Genomic DNA, 19,466 nt, shown 5'->3' on the forward strand with positions numbered 1-19,466 from the left:
AAAAATGTGGTATGTAGACAGTCATTTCAAGAATAGGGAAATAATGTACATGCTGAATGCTCTAGAGACAGATACAAATGACCACCTGATTTTGCAAGAAGGAAGTCTCTTTGGTGGAGTAGGCACAACACTATGTAGCAAAGGAAGAGTTAACAGTGGGGTCAGAGACTAATGCAAAACCCCTTCAAAAACCTCAGCACAAAAGGGAAAAAGGAGAACCAACAGCTAGAGGGAAAATGGAGCTGAAGGGGAAGCTCTGTCCTTTTTAAGAATTTGCAGAAGTTTAAAAGAGTAAAGATAAGGACATATGGTTCAGAGGGGAGACAAGAAACAGAACTGGATCCCTATGGAAAAGGCAGAGGTTTCACAGCATAGACAAGAACAGGCCCCTCTTTCAGTGTAACATGAAGAAGGAGGAAAGAAGTAGTAATGGACGCAGGCAGGTTGGCAGAGTTGCTGGACTGAAGAATTTCCCACCTAATGTTTTTATTTTTGCTGTGATGTGAACAGAGGTCATGTGCTGAGAGGAAGAGGAAATGGGTGAGGAGAGAATTTAAAGATTACGGAAAGGGTACGGTGGTGAATGGAAAAAATAAAAACCTAGACCAGAAGTTTTTAACCCAGATCCAAATGACTTCTAGGAAGTCTGAAAGTGAACTTCAGGAGATCTGTGAATCTTCTAAATCTGGAAGCCAACTTTTAAGTGTATATTCTTATGTCTGTTTTCTGAAGAGACAGCCTATGTCTTTCATCACATTCTCAAAAGGTCTTAAATCAAACAGTTCAAAACTACAAACCAGGAGGATCACTGCCTATTGTAGAAGGATTGGTCCAATCTACAAATCATAACAATCTGTATAAGTATGGTGATTTATTTTCTTCCGGAAGCCTAAGTTAGACATAGAAAATATAGGTAGACCGATTCACGCCTGAAGTTTTGCCATGCCTTAGCATCAAGACCCAAGAGGGTGAGAAAACTGAGGATAATGGTAAGAGTACAGGTGAAGAGAATGAATGACAGTCTTTAACGTGAGTCGGAAAAAAACTGAAACAGGCGATAGACACTAAGAAAGTAGAGGGCTCTATAGAATGAAGTACTGATAAAGTCAAAGACCAAGTAAAGTAATGCTAAGTAACAGAAGAAGAAATTGTCATCAGATCATGGGTTGTTTAAACTTAAAAATTCAGAGTTGGAGCTATGCTAGATCCATAATGGGTCCTGGGAATGACCACCATGAATGTGGAAGTAAAGTTCACTAGATCTAACTCACGGTGTCAAGGTAACTGTATTGTATGGGACCATTCATGAGTGTGTGACAAGACTCAGATTGGGAAAACACTGTGAGCCAGATACTAAATTTTCAGTGAATGAAAGGCAGTGACTAAAACACAGGTAGGTAGTAACCAAAGGGGAGGAGAGCAGAATGGCCCTGCCTCAAAAGAGTAGTTTGTACTTGAGGATACAATAATATGGCTAGGAACAGCAGTGAAAGTTAAGTGGTTCTCAAATCTGAGGTACTGGGAGCTTTGGCAATAAACAATTACCAGGTCAAAGGGCTGTATGGCAAACTAATGTCCTCACAGAAATGTCCAGTTTGATTCAAACAAAGGATTCAAACAAAGGATTAAACTGCAGACAAGTAAACAGTGCCTAAAACTGTTTACTTGTCTGCAGTTTACAAAGCATTTTCAAATAAAATGTACCACTGGTTATCAAAATAACTCTATGGGTAGATCTGAAGCCCTTTAAAAAGAATTCTCCCAGAGTTAGTGGCAATTCTTCTAATAAACTCTTTTCATGATACTAGAGCCCATTTATTAAATTATTTGGTAAACACAGGAAGAACAGAAAACAAAAATTATATGTGTATGTATATGCATGCCAGGCATTTTACAGACACTATATTAATTCTTTAACAATGCTATGGGACATTTAAACTAAGGCTTAGTAAATTAGTCACATAGCTGGTAAGAGATGAATCAAAGATATGAACCTTGTCTAAATGGTTCCAGACACCATGACTGTGTAGCATATTAATGCAGAAGGAGGATACAGCAAGAAAAAGATGAAACTCAGAAACATTATAAGAATTATCCAAATTCTACTGAAAAAAGGAGAATAAAAGCATCTAAACACTATAGTCCCTTTCCCAACATCCAGGTTTAAGTTTACTGAAAAGAGTAAAAGAATTTGGAATTCAGGGATTTAAGAGCATACTGAAGAAAATAAACGAAAAAGAGGGTTGGTAGACTCATGTCATGAGTGAATGTATTACAGCCCTCAGAAGCTTTTTGACATTCACTTTTAAAAGCAGCAACAGTAACAGCCAACATTTACTGAGCATTCACTACAGGCTAGGCCCTGTGCTAAGTACACAACACCTATCATCTCACTGAACAACCACCTTCTGAGAGAAAGATACTTATTCCCATTCAAAAGGAAGAAACTGAGACACAGGAAAGTTAAGTAATGTGGTCAAGGTCACATGGGCACCAAGTGATATAATCAGACTCAGTCATCCTGGCAAGACACCGCATTAAATAAAGAGAATACCAATAACACGTTTCTACCTTTAGCACATGCACATTACAATATTTATCTTACATTAATCACACATTATTAATGTGTGCTATACAATAAATTTCAGTTAAAGTGCTTGATTACTAGAAACTTAAAAAAAAAGTACCTTCCAACTTTATTTCAACTAAATATCTATAAATGTTTTGCTTCGTGGTAGTTAGTTAATATGTATGCTATTGAGGCTTTGTTCCTCCGGGGACTGTTCCTCCATACACATGGTCAATTCCTTTTGGAATTCATAACAGTTCCTGACTCCTGCCTTCCAAGTCCCAGACAGATCCAGACAAACAGGGTAACCGGAGTGTTCACGGCACAGACGGTTCTGGCTGGTTTCCGTTTAATCCACTAGGCACAGTGTGTAGGCGTTATTTCACTGCATTACCCAGCCTGGAGCTCCCCACCACCATGGAATCAGCCTTCCAGTTACAACTCAATCAATGGAACCAGGAGTGAAAATTCACATGCTGGAAAAGAACAACTTTGGGCGGTTCAAAGAAATCCCACCAGAGTTTAATCTCCTTAAAAAACCCTAATTATTTAATTTTCAACATTAGAAGCTATCCCACTTCATGAAGATATATTCGAAACTATTAAAAATACTTAGCATATTGCCATGATACTGTCACCTGAGCGAGTCACTGCAAGTCAAGGTATGATGCCCCCTGGCTGACCATCAGGACCAGGAGGCAATGCTTTTAGGTAATAGCAGCCTCTTCACTTAAAAGCTGCCTTGAGATCCTTCCCGTTCTTCAGCCGTTACACCTCAACGTGGGGTGGCAGGACTTGTGCTTACGCTGTTCGTTCTTCACACTGTGCAGGCACCTTAGGGCTGTGATTTGATTATAGATATGATTTCCACTATTTCCCTCCCACTCAGTCAAGACCAGGAAGCACATATATTTGCTAAATCTTTTCTGTGGAGTGATATACAAGTACAGAGTCTGATTTGTGAGAAAGTGGCCTCCTTGCGGCACACGTGACTGATGCTCCATCATGTCTAACTGTAATGCACCTTTCCCAGGTTATGTCATGACTCACAAAATAATCTCCAGCTAAATAACAACAGCAATAATGGTGATGATGATGATAATAATAAATTCTCTTCTGTGTCACGAGTCTTCCATGAGAAACAGAACAAAAAGTTTCCAAATTCTTCTCCATGCATATTACAAGCCCTGTCTCAGTCTCTGCATATGAGTGATGTTGTTCAATTGCGACGCAAAGTACCTGCTGCCTTCTAATACCTGTGACAGTAATCACCCAACCCTGCAAAGTACCTGCTGCCTTCTAATACCTGTGACAGTAATTGCTCAACCCTGCAAAGCCACTGATATTCTGAAATTCCCAATGTCCGACATACAAATGCCATACCTGGTGACATCTGATACAGTAATCTGTCGAAGACCTTTTGCTCTCTTTCCAAGCGCAATAGTTGTCCTTAAGATTGTGATAGTTTTATAAACGTGTTAACAAGTGTCAAACGTATGTTGCACTTGTGTTTTTAGTGAGAAGTTCAACTCAATGGTGTCTCAAATCATCTCTTTTCATCAATAACAACGGTCATCGAAGTAACTAAGGACACTCCTTTCACCTTCATTTTCTGTGCACTGCAAATGGACCTGACCCTGCCTTTTAGGGATGGATGGTGTTTCTTAATCCCGGATGCACAGTAGACTGTGGAGAGCTTTTAGGAAAGAACTGATGCTGGCATCCTATCCAACCCTTGCTGCCTCCATCTCCCACCCCCAACGCCCATCTCCCAACACACACCTCGTAAAAAGTCTAGATTTAGGGTCCAGGCATGGCATTTTTCAAGTTCCCCAAGTAATTCTACTGTGCAGGCAGGATTAAGAATCACTGGTCTTTACCATGTAAATGGCATCATCCCTGCCACAGTAATGAAGTGATTTCAGAATAAAGTGAAAATTATGGATTTTATTTAATGACTAGAGTGATTCACTGTATGTGAATGAGAAACCATATAGTTCCAATTGCTTCTGGCAGGTATCTTGTGACTATAGGAAGAATCAGGCAAGAATAGAGAGACAAAAAGAAAGGAGGTTCTGAGGTAAACTGAATTGGTGCGTCAAGTCTAGCCTGAAGCTGCCCTATATATCCCCAGACTTATAAATAAACCTGGTTTCAGTGGTGGGGCAGCCACACACGTAGACCACTCAGATCTTGAAGACCACCTGCTGCAGGGAACATAAATGACTAACAGCCTCAGATGCTGTTCCTTTGGGTCCACGAGGCCATTCTTCCCCTGGGAAGCTACCAGCCTGGGACTGAGCACTGTGAAGGTATGCGTGCTGGCCCATCCTGCCCAATTTGGGACTCTGCCAAAGGCAACCTTGGCTTGAGGGCACCCCACTGGCCTGGCTAAAACTCAATCAGAACTGCACTGTAACCTGACTCTTCCTACCCCATTCTTCCTCCTTCTTTCCTTTCACAGGGGTCAGATCTACATCGGGCCTATTCCTACTCTTTTCCCTTTTATCTTTCACAGCAGTTTTCTACCAATAGACCCTTTGCACATCTAATCGTATCTTAGCATCTTCTGCTTGGAAGACCTGAGCTAACAAAGATGGATTTTTCTATACTTTTGACCAAAAGCCCTCTCACTGTATTAAGCAGAAATGGAATCAGCTGCTGTAACGAAAGCCAAGTAACAGGGAATTAAAGAAGACAGAAGTTTATTTCTCTTTCAGCTAAGCACCCAATTATAAGGAGCTGATGTGGCACTTCCATGGTGTCGGGGACCCAGACTATTTCTATCTTGTGGCTCTGCCATTCTCAATACATAGTTTCCAACTTATGATCGCTATGATGACTTTTCCAGCTCCTGCCGCCAGGCATGGACTCCAGGCAGCAAGCTGGGAGGGAAGAGGGAGAAATGGAAGGGTATCCCCCTTCCCTTTAACAGCATGATCCCAAAGCTGCACATCTCACTTTAGTTTACTCGGCCATATCTTGCTGCAATGGAGGCGGGAAAATGAAGTCTCTGGCTTCATGGTCATGTCACCAACTAAAACTCTATTACCAAATGAAGTAGGGAAGAATGGGTATTAAAAATGTCTAGTAGTCTCTACCACAATTAGTACTTCACTATTCTGGATAAGTCAAAACAGTTTCTCTGAGTGACCATTAGATTTTGTTTGAAAATTATGGAAAAGCTTCAATGACTTCATGTTAATATTAGACCAAAATTTAAAAACGATAACATCAAGGAATATGAATAAATCTATTGCTGATCTGTTAAAATGCCATTTGGGGATAGTCACTGTCTTATCCATTGCCATGAACAGCCTTTAAAAAGATATTAATTCTTAAGAATGCAGTAAGATTTCATGATAATCATAATCACTCTTACATTTTAAATGTATAAAATGTAAATCAACTTTTCTCCCGAAACTACAAAATCATCTATCCCCACAAAAGCACTCAACCACAAAATCAAGAATAACCAATAACTTATGGGCCACAGTTTGCAAAACAGTGGTATAAATACTTTTTCAAGTGTAGAAATATATATTTAGAAAGAAAAAAGGAAAGAAAGGAAAGGAGAAAAAAAAAACACACTCAGCATCTTCACACAAAAAGTTAAAGTACCTGGAATTGACATCTCCATGTCCGAGCTGCCCATGCTGCCCATACCCAAATGTGTAGACATCGCCATTCTCCATTAAAACCACTGAAACCAAAATCCAGAGCTTTATTTTTTCATTGTATGCATTTCATATTTCCATCACAACTATACTGAAGGCAGTGCAATTTTCACTGTTTAAAATTAGTAGAGCCATTAAAAGTAGGCAAGTGAAGCATCGACAAATTTATATTTAATGAGAAGTAAATACAATTTCAGTTCTGTAAAATATTTTTGTAGGTTATAAAAATGTATAATGTTTTCATAATGTACACTTTAAAATTCTTATAAATGCCATTTAATAACATTAATATTTAATAAAACATTGGTTTGGGTCAACTGTAAAGTCTTTTTATAATGAGTAACTACATACAAAATGTTCACTCATATCTAGGATAATTATATAGGTAGATGGGTTTGAGCTCTGCACAGATATGTACAACATCAATATGTCTGTCAGAACTTTAGTATTTGTCAATGTCTTATCAAATAAGGAAATATATTGAGCATCAAAAGAAAGAATGTAACATTTTTTATGTTTAGGTTGAAGAGTACAACCTAAGCTATAAATCCAAATGTTAATTATTTACTAGGAATTGAAATTTCTACTTTTTAAAAAAATATAGAAATTTGTTGATGCACATCTCTCACTGAACAGTAACAAAGTTTGTGACCAGATTATAAAAATCACAGAATTGTAGAGTTCAAAGGGACTTCAGGGATTATTTTACCTTCAGGAATTTCATGAACTGAATTATAAAATAAGTCCATCAGAAGACAGATTAGAAGTCAGATCTCTACATGTACCACAATGTTCATTGCAGCACTATTTACAATAGCCAGGACATGGAAGCAACCTAAGTGTCCATCGACAGATGAACGGATAAAGAAGATGTAGCACATGTATACAATGGAATATTACTCAGCCATAAAAAGAAACAAAATTGAACTATTTGTAGTGAGGTGGATGGACCTAGAGTCTGTCATCCAGAGTGAAGTACGTCAGAAAGGGAAAAACAAATACTGTATGCTAACACATATATATGGAATCTAAAAAAAAAAAAGAATGGTTCTGATGAACCTAGGGGCAGGACAGGAATAAAGCTGCAGATGTAGAGAATGGACTTGAGGACACAGGGTGGGAAGGGTAAGCTGGGACGAAGTGAGAGAGTAGCACTGACATATATACACCACCAAATGTAAAATAGATGGCTAGTGGGAAGCAGCCACATAGCACAGGGAGATCAGCTCGGTGCTTTGTGACCACCTAAAGGGGTGGAATAGGGAGGGTGAGAGGGAGACACAAGAGGGAGGGGATATGGGGATATATGTATACATATAGCTGATTCACTTTGCTATCCAGCAGAAACTAACATAACATTGTAAAGCTATTATACTCCAATAAAGATGTTAAAAAAAAAAAGAGAAGTCAGATCATTAGACAATCATTTTATAGCTTAAAAGAGATTCTGTAATAAATATGCTTTCATAGATTTGAGAGATACTGTCACACTATAGCTTTTAAACACAGTTAACAGACTACATGTGTCAAAACTAAACAAATAGGTTATTTAGCACGATTGTAAAAATGCAGTTATACCCTAAAGTTCCAGCCGCTACCTGAATGGTGAAATCCACAGCTGACTTGTACTGCCCGGAGCTCACAGTCAAATCGCACAGAGCCTGGAGGATATGTTGTGATTTTACTTGCATCCTTTTCTCCTCGTTCTCCACTTCCATCTGTAAGTGTTATAATTTGTAATTAAGCCATTATTCATCTTCAAAATAAAATTTAAAATCAGTTTACTATGGAAAAACAAGAGAAAATGTTAAAAGGAACAAGCAAGAAGAATCTGTAGCTGTTAGAAGTGATAGATCAAGAATCTACCTGCAAAGAAGCAATTTTGAAAAGATATACTATATACTTCTGTTTGCAAATATCACTAAATCAGTAAAAACACAGATAAGGTCTGGTTACAGATAAAGCCTATTAATCTAATCTGTTATGTAACGTAAATGGGTCATTAAGTTATAGAAATAACAAAATTCTAAATGTAATAGTTTATATGGGAAAATTTAGTTTACATAAAAATAACTGCATGCAAAGTCATTTAACAATTGTTTTAAACTTAGTGATATTGTTAGTGCTAGCCATTTAAAAAAAATTTCTAGCTGACTCGCAAATGACTTAGATTTCCCAAACACATCTAGAAAGGCTACTCTGTCCGCCAGTATTGCTAAAACTCAATTGAACTTTAAAAAATTTCTAAAGACCAAATAGCTTTACCCAATGTATTGCAGTTCAATGGTTTCCTGTCGTTCATTTTGTCTGTCCCACCTTGACCCTCAGCCAGTCTGCTCTGCGGTCTTCTTCTGGCCCCCAAACACAACTCTGAACCAAACCCTCTGCTTTTATTCCTTCTTTCCTCCTCCCTTCTTTTCATAATTTCCTACCATAAGCTTGCTTTAAGGCCCTCCCTCCAACCCTGGTTTCTACATTTGACTTTGAATATTCTGGCATTTTAACCATAAAATTTTAAAAACACATTCCAGAATTTAACAACTTTACTTTGGAATGTGTAAATAAGAAAGGCAACTTACTTTTCCTAGTCTAATACTATACATCAACTAAAATACGACCTCTATGTCATCAAGATTCAAATTCCTTACACATGAAATAAATGTAAATCTGGATGGAATTTCAGGTCAGCTAGTCTAAGCTAACTGCTTTGTGATATAGTAAATCTAAACAAGTGTGTATAATATGCAGATACACATGTGGATCTACACACATTTTTTTAAAATTCTGTATTTTCATTACCCATTTTAGAACACTAAGCAGAATAACATCAAATCATTTCATGTTCACATTATCCTTTCTTTTTCTATCTAATGTTTCTAACCTTTAGTACTATCCAGGTAAGACAAAATTGGCCTAAATTATGAGTTCCATTTCTATAACTAAATGACTCTAGCATTTCAAAAAGTTTTAAACTCTTTACAACATTAGGACAGTAAAACCTCACTAATTCGGAATAACACAGAATGGGTTGGCCTATATTACTTACTGAAAAGGTCTTAATTATAGAATGTTTAAGTAAAAGTTCAGTTTTATTACCTTCAAGCAGTACAGATTATAGATTAAACTAAATGCTATTGATACAATAAATAAAATGTGGTTACCTACATTATAATTCAAAATAGGCCTATATTACATAAAAAATGTACCATAAACATAAAAGTCCTTTAACATACAAGAATTAATTGCTGGACCCAGAGGCTGAAGGCACGTTGAAGGAATCCTTCATTTCTTGAGCCCTTGGTTTGAAAAGCTAGTGATTTTAGACAGGTTTCCCCTTATAAGTATGACCCTGAAAATTCAGAGGAAGAAGTTATTTTGAATTTTTTACTCAAAAAAGATCACAAATACTGTATCTGAAGTACCATAAATTTTGAATTAGTGAGAGGTTTTACTATAAAAGGAAAAAGAATATGATTCTTCTTTTGCTAAATTATCTAATGTGGGTTTGCCAAATTAAATCTGCAAGAATGGATGGGCTAAAAAAAAAAAAAAAATCACAACATTTAGTTTTACTCCATCCAAAATGCAATATACTCTTAGTTCAAAGACTCCTCATCTTGGAAAGGCAGTGAAATGGTTAAGTATAAACAAGGGCCTACCCATAAAGGAATAAGTATCTTCCAAAGACTATTTAAATAAGATGACAGATATATAAAAATTTTACAGCTTTATCTCAATTGGTAAAAATATCTAATTATTAAAACCAAATCTGATTTAATATAGAAAACAAATTGTGTTCATTTGATTGTGCCAGACCTAACTAAATTCAATGCTACACCTTAATTTCAGTTTATATAAATGTATTGATGCCTAGTTAAAGCTTTTACCTTTGAATCTGGCATTCTGCCCTCTCCCTCGAATCAGAGATTAAATACAGATACAAAGCCCACAATAGAGACAAAGCATCAGGGAAGGAGGAAAAAAAAGCCTAGTAATTTACTGATTAAAATCATAGTGATTAAAAGAGTACTAGCTATTATTTAGAGGTAAAAAATAATACTAGAAACATTTTGTTCAAGTGCATCTAAACAAACCTTTATCTATATAAAATAATTTTTCAATTATTATAGATGGTGAAAATATTGTTATTATAAGAAAAAAAGAGGGATAAGGTTCTTGATCACTAGTAGCAGCAGTGACAGAATTTTTTAAATATACATCTGTATCTGGAATTTTATGTCAGTTCAAAAAATTAAGTACAATTCTAGTAATCTAGAAATTTACAAAAGTTTATCAAAGAAAAAAGATACCTAATAAATAGTCAAGAATCTAGTGTAAATTCAAGAACTAGCAAGTGAAATTCAGCAAGATAAATTCTCCTCAAGCTCATTACTCAGTAAAATGTCAATGAGCAGCAATAAAATTAATCTCACATTTTTAGGAAAGTTAGGCTTAAATATTCTTATAATTGGCCATTTAGGTATATCTGTATTTTTCCCTAATATGAGTATGTTCATACATGTATCATATGATATTGAAACTGTGATAGCTATAAAGTTTTGACAGATACGTAACTAAAGTATTATATGTATATATACATTATTTATGCATATTTGTGTACACACACAGAGAAAAGAGGATTCAGTAACTAAAGGACTCTAACTTTTAATTTTTATTTAAATCTATACTTTTTGGGTAATCTTATAAGCATGCATATCACTGAATGTATCACAGAACACAGTGAGTACTTTGAACGAAATCACGAAAATAAAACAGCAAAGCAGTAGTAATTACAATTTGCTAAACACCTCTGTGCTAAACACTGAAAATTTAAATAGCACAGTGGATAGTACTTTTGGGCACTGGAGCCTAAGAGACTTGGATTGGAATCCTGGCTCTACTATTCGCTAGTTTTACGATAACTGGACACTGGATCTTTTTGAGTTTTAGTTTTTTCCCATCTATAAGATAGGAATAATGGTATATTACCTCAAAAGATACTTATGAGAACTAAGTGCAATAATGTATGAAAAGTGTTCAGTCAATATTCACTATTGTTGCTCTCCTTAATTAATACAATAATCCGATGATAAGGCTATTGTTACTCCATTTTGCAGTTGGGGAAACCAAGGCTTTAGAGGGGTTAAGTAGCCAGCCCAAAGTAATAAATGGTAGAGCAGTTTTAGAAATTGATCAAAAATAAGGCTCACACATTTTACCACCACCAAATGGCTGACATCTTAAATTTTTTTTAAAAATAAATAAATTACACATTTAACAAATCTCAAATTTTGTACCTTTAAGATAATTCTAAAAGAGGATGCAAGGAATTCAATTCAAAGAATTCAAGCTAGTATTCATGGAGAATTTTTATTTGCAAAGTATATACATACACACACACACACACACACGTCTTAATTTAATCTTCATATCAACATATTCAGTTAGGAATTATCATTCCTATTTTTAAAAGAAGGAAACTGAAACCAAAGAGATTAAGAAATTTATGAACGGCCACACAGTTCTAGTAAATGAAAAATAGGATTAAAACTGAGGCCTAATTCCAAAGGCTGTATTTCCATTACACCACAGTTTCTTTACAGAAAGCAGGTGTAAAATACACACAGATGTTTTTGACTGCGCTTTCAGATTTTCACATCAGTCACTTTAAGACTATCTCCAGAATAATTCAAATGTTCCTAACTAAGAGTAGTACATTAAAATCTTTTTTTTCTATGTAAGGCACTGAATAGTTCAAACAAATGTTAATTCAGATAACTGTTTAAAATACAGTCTACATTAAATTCTTTAAATACTATATGTTATATGGATTATATGTTATACATAATTGATTCCATCTTATACACTATTTTGCCTCTGGTCAAAATTTGCCTGTATAGGATAGATTCCGTGACCTTCTCTGAATTCTTTCCAATCAGCCAGAAGCTTTCCAACTTTCCATTTTAGAACTCACTCCTGTTAGCAATAAATCCACAGTTCTTACCCTCCACACACCCCTACAAAAACGTCAAAAAATTTAAATCATTACTATCCTACAATGTGTACCACCAGCATAATTAAATGTAAGATAGAACACAGCAATTAATACAGTGAATTTGTCAGTGCAAGATAAACACGGTAATACAAAAGAGAAAAAAATGTACGTAGGAAAAATAATTTATTAAAAGACTATGACTATATGCAGCAGGAGTAAAAGCAGTGACTGGCAAGGAGATTAAATGACAGGAACAGCGAATGCAAAGGGAGTCACGCAAAGTGAATCTGTGGATGTACAGTGAGTGGTAAGTTAATACTCTAGATAAGATGGGACACCATCTGATAAAGTATTACTTACACTTTAAATTCATTTTGGTGGTAAAGAGATGAAACTATTCCACTCTATAAAACCATACAATCTGATGATTAAAAGAAAAATGGCCTTATACTGTAATACTACAAAGTAAGTCCTTCCAAAGAGGTTACCCTGTGGCAGACAAGATGGAAGTAAGGCTCGCTATTGTTGAGTAATTTCTAGAGCTAATCAGTGTGACATCGTAAAAAGTCTGTTTTAAATTTGGAACCTTGGTTTTCTTTAGCATTTCATTTTAAAATTCTGGAAAAAAACAAAGATGACTGTCTATAAGATACTAACATGGAGCTGAAAAAGTTTTAAAACTGTTTATTGAAATGTGAATAGTTAACCTCCGGTAAAGTATTGGAAGAACTCCACTTTCAAATAATTGGCAAGAAAAAGACACTTGATAAAATCTGTTCTAATACTGGCATAGTAGAAAATGTGAGATCAGAGATTCTAGCAATAATGAAAATAATTTACATAGCACACCCCAAATATTATTTCTTAGATTTAAATATTAATGGCATTGTTAGAGCACCCAGTAAATAAAGCAATCACAAATTTTACTATGGTTAATCACATTAGACTTAAAATATTCTCAATTTTTATTTCTGCAGAATATAACTTGAGTAGTGCTCTATTTGTGTTTTTACTAAAAACAGGGGGTTTTGTCTGTTTTGTTTTGCATTTTTGCTTTGAGTGACAAACTGATAGATTGAAACAGGCAAAGAAAAATAAAGTTGATTATAATATATGGCATATGAAAGTTTAAAAATAAAATTAATCTATAACAGTTTTGCAGCCCCAAAAAAAGATAAAACATTAGTAAGATTAATTTGCATGGAATATGTGATTTTAAAATCTTCTATTTTGCAGGTTTTATTTCAGGCATTTAAGAAAATAGTAAGTCTCAGTTGTATTACTCAAAGAGTGCTTGGTTCCCATGCCAGGATTCAAGGCAGAATTTATACATAAATTTATAAGTTCTCTGCATTAAATTCTTTCCTGATCTTAGTTGACCCATAATCTGTGGTTTAAGGAAAAATAATCTTACTTTAGGAATATATCAAATATCAAATAAATCATGTGTATTGTGAATATAAACTTTTATATTAAAACAGTGGAAGCATGGTAGCAGTCAACTCATTATTACTTTATACACTGAATTTAGCAATTCTGTTAATTCTAAAGCAAATAAACAGAACTAAAAAAAGAGAAAAGGACTGCAAAATGCCAGATGGCAGTGATCTAAGAGCAGATAATAAAGTATATAAAACAGAGAGCAATAATTATTTTTTCCACCTTCCCTTAACTTTAGGAAATTTGAAAAGAAATGGAAAAGAAAAAGATATACTGTAAAATGTCTTCTTTTTATTAAAGTTAACCAAAAAAATACAATAAAATAAGATTGACACTTATTGACAAACAGTACACTTTCAGCATGTTCTTTCTCCTCAGGCTATATAATAATGATAGAAGCAAAGTAGAAGAATTAGGTTTGTGCATTTTCCCAGAGACAAAATTCAAATAAGTGGAAGAAATTGGGAAAGTATCCCACCTAGTTGATAAGGAAGACCAAATACCTTTGTGCTTGTCCCGTTTATGCTTTAGCTGTGCTGGATGGGATCTGAGTCTGGCTAGAGCCTGTTCTCGATGGTTCATAAAAATAGGACCAGCAAATACAAGGGGGCCTGAGGAGAAACATTTTGTATGTGCATAGAAAAGCTCACAAAATGAAAACACTACAATGAACAAAAATAATTCAAACTAAAAAGCATGGAAATTAAAGTTTTGGACATGATACTTTTCTCCCAAATCCCCCCCGTTAACCTCCCACTCCCAACCACAACCTACTCACCATTCTACACACAAGTTTTATTATCTTAAATATAGTTAATAAAATAAAAATTCTGATCTTTTATACTTATAAAATTATTAGGTAGTTACTAATAGTCTCAAATAGATAATCAGAGAGTTCAAATAGAATAAATCAAATTATCTTACAAATCTTTTAATATCATATATATTCAAACTTGGTAAACCACACATCCATTAAAACAAATATCTTTCCTTTTAAAATACCAAACACCAACAAAGTTTTAAATTAATGATTAGATTTTAACAAGGTCTTCAAGATTTAATATCCACATCAATCTTGATACAAAACCAAGATGTTACTGACAACTACATTCTGTCATAGAGGTAAGAAAACAAGGTGGTCAAAAACAAAAAATTCCTATGATCTGAGATATACATATTTATATACATACACATTTATATACACACATATACATACATACATACATACAACATACACACACATATACATGTATATATATATAAAATCACTGCTTTATAAAGACAGAATTGTATAAGCTATATTTGATTTGATTTACTAAAAAAGATAAATCTAACTTTATGATTTTAACCACATACACAAAATCAGACACAAGGATAAGCTGAATTTCATACTGATGATGAAGAGGGGACTCTAAACCCAGTAACATTTTTAGAACATTAACGGTTCTCTCATAAAACAATTTCTTGCTGAAGCTCCTCTATGTATGTATACATATATACATAAATATACACTGACACAGATTACAGTCATTTCTACTTATACAGTATTTAAGAAAAAAATCTGTAGCCAAATTAATTTCAATAAAATTTAAAAACTGTTTTCCCCATTACTGTTTAGCTTGAAAAGAAAACTTTAAATTATGCCTTAAAATTTTAGTTCTTTTCTTATAGAACAGCACCACAGCTTCCTTGAGTTTTAGCAATATCAAAAATGCTTACAAATTTCAAAACACTAAATTTGACAGTTAAGTTACAGTATTTGAAAAGGAAATTGACAGTATATATGCATTGAACATTTTTAATTAAATTTCTGTGATTCTCTATAGATCTTCAGCTTAACTAATTTTTCTAACAATGCGACAAAATGAAACTACCGCTCTGTAATAAAATTTGACAAATGTCATATTAAATACCAAAGTACCCTGCATTAAACATTAAAAAATGGGTAGAAAAAAATATATTTAAATTATGTCTCTAGATATAGAAAAAAACACAAGCAGCATCAATTCTATGAAAAACCAACAATAACATATTCTATGATTACTACAGGTAGAAACATGCTAATTTAATGTTAATAGAAGAATTAAATATTATTTTCCAGTAACGCAGTATCAATCATTTTCAAACTAAGATTATATAAACTAAGCTTCATCTTTAAAATATAATAAAATGAGATACACTTCAAATATGAACACGTCATTTCTTCAACATGCCCTATTTTTCAATTGATTTACTAAAGCAGATAACATAAATCACTCTAAAAAGCGTAAGACACTTTCCAACTATACAAAAGAATTGTAAATATTAAAATAACAATAATATTAAGCTGTATTACCATTTTCTAATTTCTGTGGTCTGCCTGAGATATTATGTCTTTCCATAAAAATATTATACCCATAATATTCAGAGTAATTTAGCTTCTCATAAATTCAATCTTTTCAGAGTCGTTTCTATACATAAATACAGAAGGCCCACTGGCAATCACACATAGAAAGTACATCACTCGAGCTCAACTTAAGTTACCATTTATAATATCAAGTTACCAGGTTCTAAAATACTCTTGTATCCCATGGACTAAAATAATTTTTCTTACATAGTTAAGTCACTCATTTATTCACCAAACATTTTTGATTATCTTTAATGTAACAGATGCTAGGTATCATAGATATAATGACAAAGACACAGATCTCATTCGAATTCAGTCTACCAGGGAAGACAGAATAAAAACAAAGAATTGCAATATGTTCTAATAAATACTATAAAGTAAATCTATACACATCATATCCTGAAGGATGAAAAGTGATCAAATCAACTTGAGTGAATCAAAGAGGTTTCAAAGAGGGACTTCCCTGGTGGTGCAGTGGTTAAGAATCTGCCTGCCAATACAGGGGACACGGGTTCGAGCCCGGGTCCAGGAAGATGCCACATGCCGTGGAGCAACTAAGCCCGTGCACCACAACTACGGAGCCTGTGCTCTGAAGCCTGCGAGCCACAACTGCTGAGCCCGCAGGCCAGAATTACTGAAGCCTGTGCGCCTAGAGCCTGTCCTCTGCAACGAGAAGCCACCGCAATGCACCACAATGAAGAGTAGCCCCCGCTCGCCACAACTAGCGAAAGCCTGCGCACAGCAACGAAGACCCAACGTAGCCAAAAAAAAAAAGACAGATTTCAAAAAATGAGAAAAAGTTTGCCAAGAGAGAAAGAAGAGAAGAGAGGGCATTCCAGGTAAAAGGAATAGGATTTATAAAAGCATGAAGACATAAACATTACTGTATGGTCATTAAAAACACACACGAGTGCTCACGGCGATGATGGCAACAGCCGCAGAAGGATTGGTTGTCACCGGTTGGCTGTGCGGCGCTGCGCTCGGCGGCGGCCATCGCAGCTTATTTTCAGTTGCTTTCTAAAGACGCAAAGCTCATGGTGCAGATAGTTACTTCCAGTGCTGGGGCTGGAGGCCTGGCAGAATGGGTGCTGATGGAGCTACAGGGGGAGATCGAGGCTCGCTACAGCACTGGGTTAGCTGGAAACCTCCTGGGAGACCTGCACCACTGAGGGAATCCCTGTGCTGATCGTGGGGCATCATATCCTGTATGGGAAAATCATCCACCTGGAGAAACCCTTTGCCGTCCTTGTTAAACACACTCCTGGAAGGGAGCAAGAATGTGATGATCTTGGCTGCGAGAATGGCACCCCATACCTGGTGACAGCACTCATCAAAAACAAGATCCTTTTCAAAACTCGCCCCAAGCCCATTATCACCAACGTCCCCAAGAAAGTATGAAAGAACCCCAGATTTTCCTAGAGAGCAGCCAACTCCTTGGACTCATGCTCCGCTGCCACCTCGAGGACAGATGGATAGTTCCCTGGGATCACGAGGGGGTCCTGTTTTAAACACAGGCCACCCACTGGGTATGAACTCAGATCCCTTCCTTATGGCAACAGGTTCTCTTGGTGGAAATTTGGCCCCATTTCCAAGGAACCCACCTCCTTTTCCAACTTCATCAGGTTCACTGGCACCTTTCCCTGCTGGTGCTCGTGACCCAAGCATGGCGTCTTCTCCAAGAGGGATGAATCCCACTGGCACAGGTGCAGTTTCCTTCCCAAGGCCGGGTGGTCTCTTGGGCCCAAGCCCAGGGTCAGCTCTAAATCCTAGAGCAGGGGCTCTTCCAGGCCCAGGGCCTGTCTAACCCAAGGTTAGGGAGTCTCCCAGGGCCAGGTCCTATGCCCAACCCAAGGCCAGATGGTCTTCTGGGAACAGGTCCTGACTCCAGAAGTGGTGGCCCCATGGGCCCTGGATCTGGACCCAACCTGAGAGCAGGTATCCTGTTGACGTCTGGGAATGGTCCTCCCAATCCTAGACATGTTGGCCTGGGCCCCGGACCAAGTCCCAATCTGAGATCAGGCTTTGTAAGTACAAACCCTGCCCCAAGGTACGTTTCCAGGCCCTGGCCTTGGGCCCAACCCAAGATCAAGTGGCCTGGGTCCAGGCCTTGGGCCTAATCCAAGGGCAGGTGGCCTGGGCCCAAGCCCTAATTTGGACACCAGAGCGGGTGGCCTCTTGGGCACAGGATCTGGTCTTAAGAATGGTTGGATCTCAAAGCCCAGATCTTGCCCCCATTCTAAGAGCAGCTGGTCTTTTAGGAGGAAATTCAGCTTCTTTCTCATAAGCTTCTGGAAACATGGGCACAAGCCCATCTTCCATGGCCAGCACACCTGGCCCCACAGGCCCAAACTCGGGTCCTGGCGCTTGGGGAACTGGCCTTCCAGGGCCAATTCCATCCCCCATGTCGAGGGCTCCTGGCCCCATTGGCCCTAATTCAGCTCATTTTTCAAGGCCCGCTGGCCCCATGGGAGTAAATGCTAATCCTTTTCCAAGGGGGACAGGTTCACGGGGATTGAACCCAGCTGCTTTCTCTCAGTCTTCTAACACATTGGCTTCAAACCCAGTTAACTTCCAGAGGTCTGCTGGCCTCCAGGGCTCAAGTCCGGCAATTTTCCCAAGAGCCTCTGGGCCACTAGGCTCCAACCCAGCTAACTTCCCAGGGGCCAATGGTTTACAGGATCCAAGCCCAGCTACCTTCCCAAGGTCTACTGGCCCATTAGGCCCTGGTCAGATTAATTCCCCCAGGTCAGCTCCCTAGGCTCTTCACCAGCAGGCCCTGTGGGTATCAACCCAGCTCCTTTCGCAAAGTCAACTGGGACCCTGGGTCTAAACCCAGCTTCCTTTCCAAGGATGAATGGCCCTGCAAGCAAGACTTTGGCCCCATTTCCTAGAGTGGGGAGTGCCTCCCTGGAACAAACCCAGCTGCTTTCCCCAGACTAGGGGCTCCAATGGCTGCAATGTACCCAAATGGAATGTTACCCCCTTAGGCACCATTTCCTCTCCAGGACCACCTTGGTTTCCAGACACTGTGGTTCTGAGCAGGGGCTGTGTTTTGGGTGAAAGGGTAGATATGGAGCTACAGTCTGAAGTACACAGCTGGGGTTCAAGTTCAAATGAGCCTTTTTCCCCCCCTCTGTGTCTTTCTTGACTGAAGGTAAAATGTTACCTGTGGGACATGGACTTTGGCAGGTGGGAATGATCCCCAGCCTTCCAGAAGCCTGCTGTGCTTCTGTCCCACAGCTTTCTGCCCCTTGTTTCTTACTAGTTCCTTGAATTTTCTTGTGGACTTTTCCTCAGGGATACATTGGCCTGCAGGTCCCAATTCATATGCGGTCCCCTGCTCACCACTGGAGAATCAGCTCACTGCTCTCTAGAAATGTTGCGTTGGTGAGTGGACCA

General features: G+C 37.3%; 2 protein-coding genes and 1 pseudogene across 22 annotated transcripts in view; 2 read left to right on the forward strand and 1 right to left on the reverse strand.

Moving 5' to 3' along the window:
* MYCBP2 (MYC binding protein 2) overlaps positions 1–19,466 on the reverse strand; it is a 271,692-nt gene that overhangs the window by 158,274 nt on the left and 93,952 nt on the right. For 15 of the 20 annotated variants that reach the window (XM_079903224.1, XM_079903221.1, XM_079903230.1 and 12 more), the window contains exons 18-20: positions 14,185–14,292; positions 7,845–7,964; positions 6,191–6,272 (exon numbers count right to left, since the gene is read on the reverse strand). In XM_079903224.1, the coding sequence (XP_079759350.1) occupies positions 6,191–6,272; positions 7,845–7,964; positions 14,185–14,292 (310 nt within the window). Of the gene's footprint in view, positions 1–6,190; positions 6,292–7,844; positions 7,965–9,479; positions 10,762–14,184; positions 14,963–19,466 lie in introns of those variants that run through there. The other 5 variants (XM_079903226.1, XM_079903227.1, XM_079903228.1 and 2 more) reach the window with 5 other exon arrangements.
* LOC307176438 (chromosome transmission fidelity protein 8 homolog) lies at positions 15,843–17,502 on the forward strand. The gene is given in 2 exon segments (XM_079902534.1): positions 15,843–17,229; positions 17,231–17,502. Coding segments are annotated over 2 exon segments (363 nt in total). The 5' UTR covers positions 15,843–17,101; the 3' UTR covers positions 17,466–17,502.
* On the forward strand, positions 17,462–19,054 carry LOC307176730 (decreased expression in renal and prostate cancer protein-like; annotated as a pseudogene). Its single transcript has one exon. The product of its transcript is annotated as a decreased expression in renal and prostate cancer protein-like (transcript).

The sequence above is a fragment of the Stenella coeruleoalba genome (genome assembly GCF_951394435.1).
Source record: "Stenella coeruleoalba genome assembly, chromosome: 18".
In the NCBI taxonomy this organism is placed as follows: domain Eukaryota; kingdom Metazoa; phylum Chordata; class Mammalia; order Artiodactyla; family Delphinidae; genus Stenella; species Stenella coeruleoalba.